This window comes from Microcaecilia unicolor, chromosome 7 (assembly GCF_901765095.1).
Source record: "Microcaecilia unicolor chromosome 7, aMicUni1.1, whole genome shotgun sequence".
Classification (NCBI taxonomy): Eukaryota; Metazoa; Chordata; class Amphibia; order Gymnophiona; family Siphonopidae; genus Microcaecilia; species Microcaecilia unicolor.
Window position 1 is genome coordinate 699,669 of NC_044037.1, and position 13,051 is coordinate 712,719.

General features: G+C 41.6%; 1 protein-coding gene across 1 annotated transcript in view; it reads right to left on the bottom strand.

Moving 5' to 3' along the window:
* TAF1 (TATA-box binding protein associated factor 1) overlaps positions 1 to 13,051 on the bottom strand; it is a 493,091-nt gene that overhangs the window by 114,376 nt on the left and 365,664 nt on the right. The window contains 3 exon segments of the mRNA XM_030210565.1: positions 1,638 to 1,722; positions 1,803 to 1,895; positions 10,625 to 10,747. Of these exon segments, the coding sequence (XP_030066425.1) occupies positions 1,638 to 1,722; positions 1,803 to 1,895; positions 10,625 to 10,747 (301 nt within the window).

The following is a 13,051-nucleotide window of genomic DNA, read 5'->3' on the forward strand; positions in this document are numbered from 1 at the left end:
TTAAATTAATTCTTGGCTTCAGTCTTCACCGAGAAAGATTTAGGAGACATATCGATGTCAGAAATGGTATTCGAAGCTGATGAGTCAGAGATACTGAATGAATTCTCTATAAGTACATATAAGTACATAAGTACATAAGTAATGCCATACTGGGAAAAGACCAAGGGTCCATCGAGCCCAGCATCTTGTCCACGACAGCGGCCAATCCAGACCAAGGGCACCTGGCAAGTTTCCCCAAACGTACAAACATTCTATACATGTTATTCCTGGAATTTTGGATTTTTCCAAGTCCGTTTAGTAGCGGTTTATGGACTTGTCCTTTAGGAAACCGTCCAACCCCTTTTTAAACTCTGCTAAGCTAACCGCCTTCACCACAATTTTCCGGCAATGAATTCCAGAGTTTAATTACACGTTGGGTGAAGAAAAATTTTCTCCGATTTGTTTTAAATTTACTACACTGTAGTTTAATCGCATGCCCCCTAGTCCTAGTATTTTTGGAAAGCGTGAACAGATGCTTCACATCCACCTGTTCCACTCCACTCATTATTTTATATACCTCTATCTTGTCTCCCCTCAGCCGTCTCTTCTCCAAGCTGAATAGCCCTAGCCTCCTCAGTCTTTCTTCATAGGGAAGTTGTCCCATCCCCGCTATCATTTTAGTCGCCCTTCGCTGCACCTTTTCCAATTGTACTATATCTTTCTTGAGATGCGGCGACCAGAATTGAACACAATACTCAAGGTGCAGTCGCACCATGGAGCGATACAAAGGCATTATAACATCCTCACACCTGTTTTCCATACCTTTCCTAATAATACCCAACATTCTATTCGCTTTCCTAGCCGCAGCAGCACACTGAGCAGAAGGTTTCAGTGTGTTGTCGACGACGACACCCAGATCCCTTTCTTGGTCCGTAACTCCTAACATGGAACCTTGCATGACGTAGCTATAATTCGGGTTCTTTTTTTCCACATGCATCACCTTGCACTTGCTCACCTGGAGGATGTAAAGGGGCACTTCTACAAATTGAAGAGTAGCAAATCTTCTGGACCGGATGGTATTCATCCCAGAGTACTGATAGAACTGAAAAATGAACTTGCGGAGCTATTGTTAGTAATATGTCATTTACCCTTAAAATTGAGCCTGGTACCAGAAGATTGGAGGGTGGCCAATGTAATGCCTATTTAAAAAAAAAAAAGGTTCCAGAGAAGATCCGGGAAATTATAGACTGGTGAGTCTGACGTCGGTGCCTAGCACAATGGTAGAGACTGTTATAAAGAACAAAATTACAGAGCATATTCAAAAGAAATGTAACTTCACACTTAGTGAAGCTGACAGAGAACACAGGAATCCACCAAAGCTTATACACCTGATCTCTAGCAAACACAAACTGAGGCCACAGCTAAAACATACTATGTAGGATTTTTCACCTTTCTCAAGTGTCTTGAAACAAACATCTTCAAACAAATCAGGATGACATTTCCATGCATTCAATGGGGTAAAACCAGGATTAGAATAATGCTTTTGAAATAAACTGTGTGAGTTGGCAATTTTATATAAGTTAGATCATGAGACAGAACCAAAAACAGGACAAGTAATCTGTGTGTTTAATTCTTCTAGAATGTATAGTGCTATGTACCATTGTACTTTATGCTGTTTCGAAGGATCACGGTAACGTCTTCCAGGAAAGCCTCTCGGTTCTGGTACTTATGTTTGGAGATATTCTAGAAAAAATGACACAACCAGTATTGAAAAGAAAGTCACATATAAATTGAGGAAAATATCTTATTAAATCATTATTTACCTTACGGATACTTTCCAGATCCATTGGATTGAATATTACTTTATAGTAATCAGGAACAAATTTTTTATTAACTGGATGATGGAATGGCCAGGACTGCAACAGAAACACAAGAGACAGTAATTGATATTTGAAACTTTTAAGGTTATGCCCTCTCAATTTTAGCATTCCCAAACCCTAAAGGTAAAATTAACTTTTAAAAACTGCAGTTCAATATAAATTTTTAACAAACAATTTATTTATTTATTTGTAAGAATTTGATATACTAACATTTGAAAAACCACTTGATGGTTTAAAATATAATACCTGAATCAACTGTCACAAATGTAACAAAGCAATGAACAAATCAATGCACATGAAATCAATATATGTCAGGAACGGGTAACGTGAAGTGCACAACAAAAAAAATTACCTAAGAGAAACATAGCAGAGTGATGTGATGCCATGCCCGTGAGAAGACGCTGAAAAGCAGTTCTCTGGCCACCCTGCCACAAAACCTCAATTAATCATTGCCTCTTTTACTGCTAAAAAGCCCCTTACCGTGCAGGGAGGTCACTGCAAGGTATTTGGACATTTGGAGTTGAAAACAGACAGCGAGATGGCATCAAAGGCACTTCGTACTGCTAAAGAGTGAGGGAAGACTGCCGATGACAAGATGGCAGCATCCTCCAGCCTGGCAGATCAGACAATTTCGTCCACCTGTATTTCGGGCATTACCGTGGAGATAACCGCCACATTGGAAACTCTGCGGGTAAACATCTCAGCCCCCATTGATGTGAAATTGGGAACCCTACAAACACAACTAGGTGTAATGAGCCATGAATTTTCCTCCTATCAGGCTCGAACAAGCAAAGTGGAGTGAGTGGAGGAGTGGCCTAGTGGTTAGGGTGGTGGACTTTGGTCCTGAGGAACTGAGTTCTATTCCCGGCACAGGCAGCTCCTTGTGACTCTTGGCAAGTCACTTAACCCTCCATTGCCTGCCACATTGAGCCTGCCATGAGTGGGAAAGCGCGGGGTACAAATGTAACAAAAAAAAAAAAGTGGAAGATCTTGTCACCACAGTGAAAGATTCCCATGCACAGCTGGTTCAACAAGTAACAGTTTTGGAAGACAAAGCAGACAACTCGGAAAATAGGGCAAGGAGGAACAATTTGCGCCTTCTGGGGCTTCCAGAATCCATTCGAGATAACAAACTAAGTGGATTCCTAGAACTATGGCTGAAACAAGAGTTAGCCCTGCCAGATTGCTATGGGCTGCTCCAAGTGGAAAGGGCACACAAACTGGATTCGCTTATAAAACAGCAATATTACAAGCTGTGCGAGCAAGTAAGCAACTGAAGTACGAGAACAAATGCATACTCTGCTTCCAAGACTATTCTATGAGTGCAGCATCCCAGCGCAGTCTTTAGCCCTATATGCTCCAAGCTCTTTAAACTTAATACGCTTTGCACTATTATACCCTGCTAAACTTCGAGTCACTTATAATGGCACCATGCACATTTACGATACTGTAGTGGAGGTGCAGGGTCTGCTTGAGCGTATTAAAGCTGGGGAAGGGGGCTCTTCCACTCCTCATAGCTGACTTTATCCACCTCAGATTGTTTTACACTGAATTTTGATAAAATCAGAGACAGTATTATGTTGTGCTCCCCTTACATCATGACCCTTGACTCAATGTGGAGACATCATCCTTTTATACAATGATCCTGCATTGCTTTTCAATTAGTCATACACAAACAGTATATATTCGATTACTGATATACTCAATCCAAGTGTTCAAACAGAAAGGTATCTTCAGACCATCAGAGGCAGTACGCCGTTTTTTTTTGCAGCATACCACTATCAATTTTTCATGCGATAATAATTCACCCCTTTCTCGTCATCGGTCATGATAAAGAATACCTTGCAAATTTTTTACTCAATTTTTTTGTATATAATTACTTGAATGACAACTCAAAATATATGGTCAGAAAAATTCTCTACTTACCTTCTGACTGGTTATTTAAACAGCCTTTAAATCTTGTGAGGCTAGACTTCAGGGTTGCATACCGACACGTGTTTCGCTTGAGCTTTATGAAGGTATGCCCCAACTCTCTCCTAAGACTCAATGCGGAGCTCAGCTTCCCTTACCACAGCTCTTGCTTTTCAAATAACCAGAATGACTGGATCGCTTTTGGAGGCACTTCTAAATGGCAATTTTTTGGCACTTTATCATTGTTATATGGTCGGGATGAAACTGGATTTTGACTGAGGCTGAGCATTCTCACTCTTAAGGCGCTACCATGTTGAATTCATATAACAGTGATGGCTCATGTTTCAACCTCTGGGCACCACATGGGTTCTCTGAAACTGCAAGTGCCTTTCCAGATGATCTACTCAACTATTTTCCTCATTGCAACAATTGGATTAACTTGTATGGAACTAATGATGATTCTGACCTCCTAGCTGGGAGCCACATAGTGTTCTTAATCTGGAGGGTCACTGAGCCTCTATGAAAATTCCTTGACAAAATCAAGGGCTGCTTTATGGAGCAGCTGGTACAGGAGCCGACGAGAGAAGGAATAATTCTAAACCTAGTCCTTAGTGGAACGCATGATCTGGTGCAGGAGGTAATGGTGCTGGTGCCGCTTGATAACAGTGATCATAATATGATCAGATTTGATATTAGCTTTGGAGTAAGTATGCGCAGGAAATCGAATACATTAGCGTTTAACTTTCAAAAAGGAGACTATGATAAAAATGAGAACAGTGGAAAAAAAAAAAACTTATAGGAGCAGCTACAAGGGTCAAAAATTTACATCAGGCATGGATGCTGTTCAAAAATACCATCCTGGAAGCCCAGGCCAAATATTTTCCGATAATTAAAAAAGGAGGAAGGAAGACCAAGCGACAGCCAGCATGGAAGCTATTACAGCTAAAAGAAAATCCTTCACAAAATGGAAGAAGGAACCAACTGAAAATAATAAGAAACAACATTAGAAATGGCAAGTCAAATGCAAAGCGCTGATAAGGAAGGCAAAGAGGGACTTTGAAAAAAAGATTGCGTTGGAGGCAAAAACACATAGTAAAATATTTTTTTAGGTATATTAAAAGCAGGAAGCCAGCAAAAGAATCAGTTGGACCGCTAGATGACCAAGGGGTAAAAGGGGCAATCAGGAAAGACAAAGCCACAGCGGAGAGATTAAATTAATTCTTTTCTTTGGTCTTCACCGAGGAAGATTTAGGAGAGATACCAGTGCCAGAAATGGTATTCAAAGCTGACGAGTCAGAGAAACTGAATAAAATCTCTATAAACCTGGAGGATGTAATGTGGCAATTTGACAAACTGAAGAGTAGCAAATCTCCTGGACCGGATGGTATCCATCCCAGAGTACTGACAGAATTTTAAAATGAACTTGCGGAACTATTGCTAGTAATATGTAATTTATCTTTAAAATCGAGCATGGTACTGGAAGATTGGAGGGTGGCCAATGTAACGTTGATTTTTAAAAAAGGTTCTAAAGAAGATCCGGGAAATTATAAACCGGTAAGCCTGACGTCAGTGCCAGGCAAAATGGTAGAGACTATTATAAAGAACAAAATTACAGAGCATATTCAAAAGCATGGATTAATAAAGCCAACATGGACTTAGTGAAGGGAAATCTTGCCTCACCAATCTATTACATTTCTTTGAAGGGGTAAACAAACATGTAGATAAAGGGGAGCCAGATGATATTGTGTATCTGGATTTTCAAAAGGCGTTTGAGAAAGTACCTCATGAAAGACTCCAGAGGAAATTGGAGAGTCAAGGAATAGGAGGTAGTGTCCTATTGTGGATTAAAAACTGGTTAAAAGATAGAAAACAGAGAGTAGGGTTAAATGGTCAGTATTCTCAATGGAGAAGGGTAGTTAGTGGGGTTTCCCAGGGGTCTGTGCTGGGACCGCTGCTTTTTAACATATTTATAAATGACCTAGAGATGGAAATTAGTGAGGTAATTAAACTTCCTGATGACACAAAGAGGGGCATAATCGAAAGGGGCGCCCAAGTTTTCCTGAGGACGTCCTCGCAGGATGTCCCGGCGAAGGGGCGGGGAAAATTGTATTATCGAAACAAGATGGGCGTCCATCTTTCATTTCGATAATACGGTCGGGGACGCCCAAAATCGAAAAATTTAGGTCGTCCTTAGAGATGCTCGTCCCCGATTTTAGGCAATAATAGAAACCGAGGACGCCCATCTCAGAAACGACCATTTGGTGGTGGGAAGAGCCAGCATTCGTAGTGCACTGGTCCCCCTCACATGCCAAGACACCAACCGGGCACCCTAGGGGGCACTGCAGTGGACTTCACAAATTGTTCCCAGGTGCACAGCTCCCTTACCTTGGTGGCTGAGCCCCCCCCCCCCCCCCCAAAAAAAAAAAACGCACTACCCACAACTGTACATCACTACCATAGTCCTTACGGGTGAACGGGGGCACCTACATATGGGTACAGTGGGTTTCTGGTGGGTTTTGAAGGGGGCTCACATTTACCACCACATGTGTAACAGGTAGGGGGGGATGGGCCTGGGTCCGCCTTCCTGAAGTGCACTGCAGTACCCACTAAAACTGCTCCAGGGACCAGCATACTGCTGTCAGGGAGCTGGGTACGGAATTTGAGGCTGGCATAGAGGCTGGCACAAAATATTTTTAAAGTTTATTTTTTTTACTGTGGGAGGGGATTAGTGACCACTGGGAGAGTAAGGGGAGGTCATCCCCGATTCCCTCCGGTGGTCATCTGGTCAGTTCGGGCACCTTTTTGAGGCTTGTTCGTAACAAAAAAGTAAAGTCGCCCAAGTGCTCATCAGGGACGCCCTTCTTTTTTCCATTATCGGTCGTGGGCACCCATGTTAGGCACGCACCAGTCCCGCCTTTGCTATGCTTCTGACACGCCCCCCTGAACTCTGGTCGTCCCCGCGATGGAAAACAGTTGAGGATGCCCAAAATCGGCTTTCAATTTTGTGTCGAAAGATGGGTGCCCTTCTCTTACTTAAATAAGCCTGAAAGTTACTCAAAGTTGTTAAATCGCAAGAGGATGGTGAAAATTTACAAGAGGACCTTACGAGACTGGGAACCTAAATGGCAGATGACATTTAATGTGAACACGTGCAAAGAGATGTATGTGGGAAACAGGAACCCGAATTATAGCTACATAATGCAAGTTCCACGTTAGAAGTCACCGACCAAGAAAGGGATCTAGGTGTCGTCACTGATGAGGTTGGGAGGCGGGGATAGGGCTGGGCAGACTTATACGGTCTGTGCCAGAGCCGGTGGTGGGAAGCGGGACTGGTGGTTGGGAGGCGGGGATAGTGCTGGACAGACTTGTACGGTCTGTGCCAGAGCCGGGGTTGGGAGGCAGGGCTGGGGAGGGTGAGGATAGTGCTGGGCAGAATTATACGGTCTGTGCCTGTGCCAGAGCCGGTGGTTGGGAGGTGGGGCTGGTGGTTGGGAGGCAGGGATAGTGCGGGGCAGACTTATACGGTCTGTGCCCTGAACAGCATAGGTACAAATCAAAGTAGGGTATACACAAAAAGCAGCAAATATGAGTTATCTTGTTGGGAAGACTGGATGGACCGTGCAGGTCTTTTTCTGCCGTCATCTACTATGTTACTATGTTACTATACATTGAAACCTTCTGCTCACTGTGCTGCGGCAGCTAAGAAAGCAAATAGAATGTTAGGTATTATTACGAAAGGAATGGAAGTAGGAGAAAATGTTTCTTCACTCAACGTGTAATTAAACTCTGTAATTCGTTGCCAGAAATTTTTTAAAGGCAGTTAGCTTAGCGGCGTTTTAAAAAGGTTTGGACAGCTTCCTAAAGGAAAGATCCACAGACCATTATTAAAATGGACTTGGGGAAAGTCCACTGCTTATTTCTGAGATAAGCAGTATAAAATGTTTTGTACGTTTTTGATATTTGCCAGGTATTTGTGGATTGGCCACTGTTGGAAACAGGATGCTGGGTTTGATGGACCTTTGGTGTATCCCAGTATGGCAATACCTATGTACTTATGCACTTTAGGGGGCTACTGAGTCTTTTGAATAATGTTTACAGGTCCTATTATGGGGTTTTTTCTTTTTCTTGGCTAATTTCTTTATCTTGAACTTTTTGGATTAAGATGCCTACAGACCCGGATAAACATGATGACACATTTCTGTGTTTCATGGGACCCTAGATTGGGTACATTTTGGGACTATAATAGGAGGCTCTACCTTATGCTTTCGTTGTCCTCTGAAGAACTGTTACAGAGATTGTTCTCTGATCTATGACACTGTGTGACATTATAATGAGGCATCTGTTGTGCTGTTATCTTGAAAATAGGTTTTAGTGTAACAGGGTTGGAATCGATATGCGAAAGCTCTTATTAGAGAGCTCAGGGATACATGGGAAGGGGTTTATTAGGGTGTAAGGGGAAGATGTGGAGGGGGGATTTAAAGTGGAAGTGGATGGCATATTTTGGAGATAGGGGACTTTTTGGAGATAACTATCCAAAGGCTACAACAGCCGCATGGTTTGATACTGGGCCTTGGAGTGTATTATTTTTTGGTATGGGACAGGATACACATGATGTTGGTAGAGAGGGGGATTGGAGGCTGGGACAACCCTTCTATCGAGAAGCTCACCATCTGTACCTTTGGCTTGTTCAAATATTAGTACCCATATAAACTGAATTTAGTAACGTAGAATGTAGGTGGTATAAATTCTCCTATTAAACACACTAAAATATTACAACATCTTCATCATCACAAAATTGACATTACCCTTTTACAAGAAACCCACCTTACTGCAACAGAACATGTCAAACTAAAACCCTGGTGGGTGGGGGACATGGTAGCTGCAGATGCCCTAGGGAAAAAGGGTGGGGTAGAAATATTATTCCAAAAAGGCATAATATCTGAAGTTCACCTACTTACTGCTCACGCAAGGGGTAGATATATTTTATGTAAAGCAAATGTGGATAACAGAGATGTTCTTTTTTGCAGTGACTATTCCACAAATGCCTATGACAGGAAGTTCTACAGGGTAGTGACCCAACCTTTATTGCCTTATCAACGTATACCTCTTGTGGTCGGGGGAATTTCAATGCTGTATGTGATCCTAGCATGGATCAATTTTCTGATTCTGCCTCTGATCACACCACCTCTTCTAAAGATCTGTCACATTTGTAATCATCTCAACTTGGTGGACACATTGAGGGTCTTGAACCCCACTGAGAAGGATTATACTCATTTGTTTCAAGTACACTCTACACAATCCCGTATTGATTATCTTTTGTTATCTCAAGATGTGCTTGGTTTGGTGCATCGGGTAGAAATCGGCCCATATGTAATCTCTGATCATGCCTGGGTGTGGTTAGATTGGATCTCCACAAGCGTCAGGATCCCCACAGGCGTTGGATTTTCCCTCTGGCATTATATTATGATACTACTTTCTGGGAACGAATGTTGAACTGCTGGTGGGAGTATAAGGCTAATAGTGCTGTATTGGGAAGTTGCAAAGACAATTCTTTGAGGAGAGATTATTCTTCTTCTCATATCAAAAAAACAAGAGATAGGGAGATTTTATGCCTGGGAGACCAATTACATAGGGCTAGGCAGCATTTTGGGAGAATCCACACTGCAGCCCATAAACAACAGATTCTCGATCTTCAAACAGTATTGAACACCTTAATACATCAATGTACACTCAAATCTCAAGCTTATTATAAATACATGATGTATAGACATGGCAACAAGGCTGGAAAACTTTTATCTCATTTGATTTCCAATAAAGATGGACCTTGTAAGATCCTGGGCTGCGGGACAAGACCAGGAAAACAGTCAAAGATGATAAGGAGATTAGAGATATTTTAAAATCCTTATATACAAAACTATACGCAGCCCCATCAGATGAGGGCTTGGCTAGTACTTCTTATTTAGGCAACATTACCATACCTGTATTGGGACAGCGAGATCAGACAATTCTGAATGGCTCCAATCAGTCCTGCTAAGGTACTCTGCGCTATTCAGCAAAGTCTGCTGCTGAAGGCTCCTAAAGATGACTGATTCAGAGCTGAATTTTATAAATTATTGGGTGAGGATGTAGTACGACTACTCACTAATATGTTTAATACTATGACTGATTCGCACTTGCTACCACCTTCACTTAATTTAGCTAATATTGTGGTACTTCCCAAGCCAGGCCATGACCCTACTCTCCCAGAGTCATGCTGCCCGATCTCATTGCCGAATTATGAAGTTAAATTAACCGCAAAGGTGTTAGCCAAACATCTAGCAAGGCTCCTGCCCTCATCTGCCCTCACTTATACATGAATTGCAGGTGGGTTTTGTTTCCAGACACTCCATGGCTAGAAACCTTAGAAAATTCTTACTACCCAAGAGTATCGAGCAAAAGAAGATCTAACAATCACTTCTTATTAGTTTTGACGTGGAAGAAGCTTTCGATCGTATCCATTGGCATTTATTTATGCTGACTCAACATGGTACCATGTTTTGGCACATAAGTGCCTGCCTCGGGAGTCTTGATGTGTATACTTGACAATCACATTTGTCCTTGATAATACGTCTGGTAAAATAAACATAAGTTGGTTTTTAAAAAGCCCGTTGACGAAAGAGAAAAATGATGAATAGCATGTAAAATGCTACTGTGGTGCTAAAGTGAAACAGACAGAAAGGATACATGTGATAATGAGGACATTTATGTGCTCTTCTTTATATTGTCTGAGCACTCGAGAAACAAAGAAATGGACAGAAACCTTTGCTAGTCTGCCAATGAACCAGCAGCAGGTGTTTCACAAACCAGACACGTACATCAGGCACCGCCATCATCTTCTGTGTGACAATGTTGTCCAAAATGAAGGAAAAGGCTACTTGGTCGTCATCATCCAGGAGAGGGTTAATTGCTTTTTCTAAACGAGCAAGCTTATCTTCCTTCTGTAATAACAAATTTAAAATGGTGAACACACAATGAAGGTTGTTTGTCTACCTAACAGCAGGGATAGATATTCAGCTTAATCCACTCTAAGCAGGCTGGCTGACAATATTTAGTGGCACTTAAGCAGCATGGACAGCTGAATATTGGCTCTGATCAGCATGAAACTGTCTGAAGTCATGTGGGAATCTAAGATATTAAGTGCAGGCTCCTGCTGCATAGCTGAAAAGGTAAACATCAGTCCTAACTATACCCAGTTATCTATGTGGGTATGGCACTGAATATCAGCTGTACCCACATAACTTCTGGCTATCGTCACTCAGCCGAATATTCAATGCCACTCCCCAGACATGGCCCAGCATTGAATATCTGCGTCTCTGTGAGCTGCTGAATGTCAGCACTTAGAAAAACACACACTGCCCCCAGCTAAATATTGACTGGTTAGATTCTGGTTTTTCTCTGATTGATAATTAATGTTCCAACAAGATAGGAGGTATATTACATGACCGTTACAATATTATATATTACCATTTATATACCAATTAATCAAACTCAAAGAATTACCTTAAATGCTACAAAATAAAATAAAAATATATTGCATAAAATACCGTACATAAGCATAAAAATTAAAAGAAGTTCAATAATTGCAATATAATAAACTGTTTTTAAGGCACTGTACACCAACTTGTATACTATGTATTGCAAAGGTGGTTTATCAATGTAAAAATTAAACCAAAATAATAGCTACAGTCAACAACCATACTCTCACTAAACAAAAAAAACAAAAAAAAAACTGCAGGAAATCAGGGCTGGTGGTTGGGAGGTGGGGATAGTGCTGGGCAGACTTATACGGTCTGTGCCAGAGCCGGTGGTGGGAGGCAGGGCTGGTGGTTGGGAGGCGGGGATAGTGCTGGGCAGACTTATACGGTCTGTGCCCTGAAAAAGACAGGTCTTTTTCTGCCGTCATCTACTATATTACTATAAATTAATCTTAAATTATTAAGAGGGGCATTTTCATTATGACATTTAAATTCGACTTTGGACATTTGCTGAAAACATTCAAAATTCAAGTGGTGGATGGAGCGATTTTCGAAACAGCAAAACATGTATCTTTTTGTTTCGAAAATGGCTTTTGTCTAGATGTTGCTAAACTCAGTGTGTCTATCTTTTTGCACCATTTAAAAAATAAAAATAAAAAAATGTCCAAGTGAAAAACGCACAAAATCAAGCCATTGGGATGTAGTAGAAGTCAGAATTCCTAGCAGATTGGCCACAAAGACATCCCAATGGAGCAATGAGCACCCTAAGGGGAGCTGCAGTGCACTTCACATAAAAGGTCCCACATACACATCTCACCCTTACCCCCTTGTATTCTATGGTTTGCCCTCCAAAACCCACCAAAAACTTAATGTACCCAACTATACACCACTACAATAGCCCTTAAGGCTGCAGGTGTCACCTATATGTAGATACAGTAGGCTTTTGGTGGGTTTTGGAGGGCTCACACTTTCCACCACAAGTGTAACAGTTCAAGTGGGATATTGGCCTGGGCCTCCTTCTCCACACTGCACTGTACCAACCACTAGGCTACTCCAGTGACCTACGACTGGCCAAAACATCTGAGGCTATCATAATGTCTGGTATGTATTCTTTCTTTCACATCTTTAGGAAGTGAAAGGGGGTCAGTGACCACTGGGGGAGTAAGGAGGGGGGGTCATTCCTTTATTCCTCAAGTGGTCATCTGGTCATTTAGGGCATTTTTTTGTTACTTAGTCTTAATTTTAGTCTTGGACAGTTTTGCTTTGTTCCATTATGGCAGAAAAACATCCAAGTGTTAGGAACTACAGGCAAAATGCACACAGATACTTTGTCTTAATCTGGACAGTCTGAAATGCCCCCCCTCCCCCTTCCCCAAACACACATCAGGTGCTGTATTGACAAGGCTAGTGAAAATAAATCATACTCCTGGCATGTCCAGCAGATCTCACAGCCTGCTGGTCAATATCTGGAAAGGTCAGCAGAAAAACAATCAGGATATATGTTCCTTCAGTCTCTTGAATTTTCTTATGAAGTCTCACCAGATAACACCAGGCAGTACTTATAATTCAGTGAATTCTGTTACACATATTCTAGTTGAAAGCAGCAATTTTTAACCATGATGTTCCCATTTTCTGCTACCATAGTCAACCCAATATTTATGTGAGTTAAGCTTGTCTAAATCCAGTTAATACACACAGATGAAATGAGAGCAAGAGGTTAGTGAAATAAGAATTACCCCTGATAAATACTCTGAACTTGCAACAAAT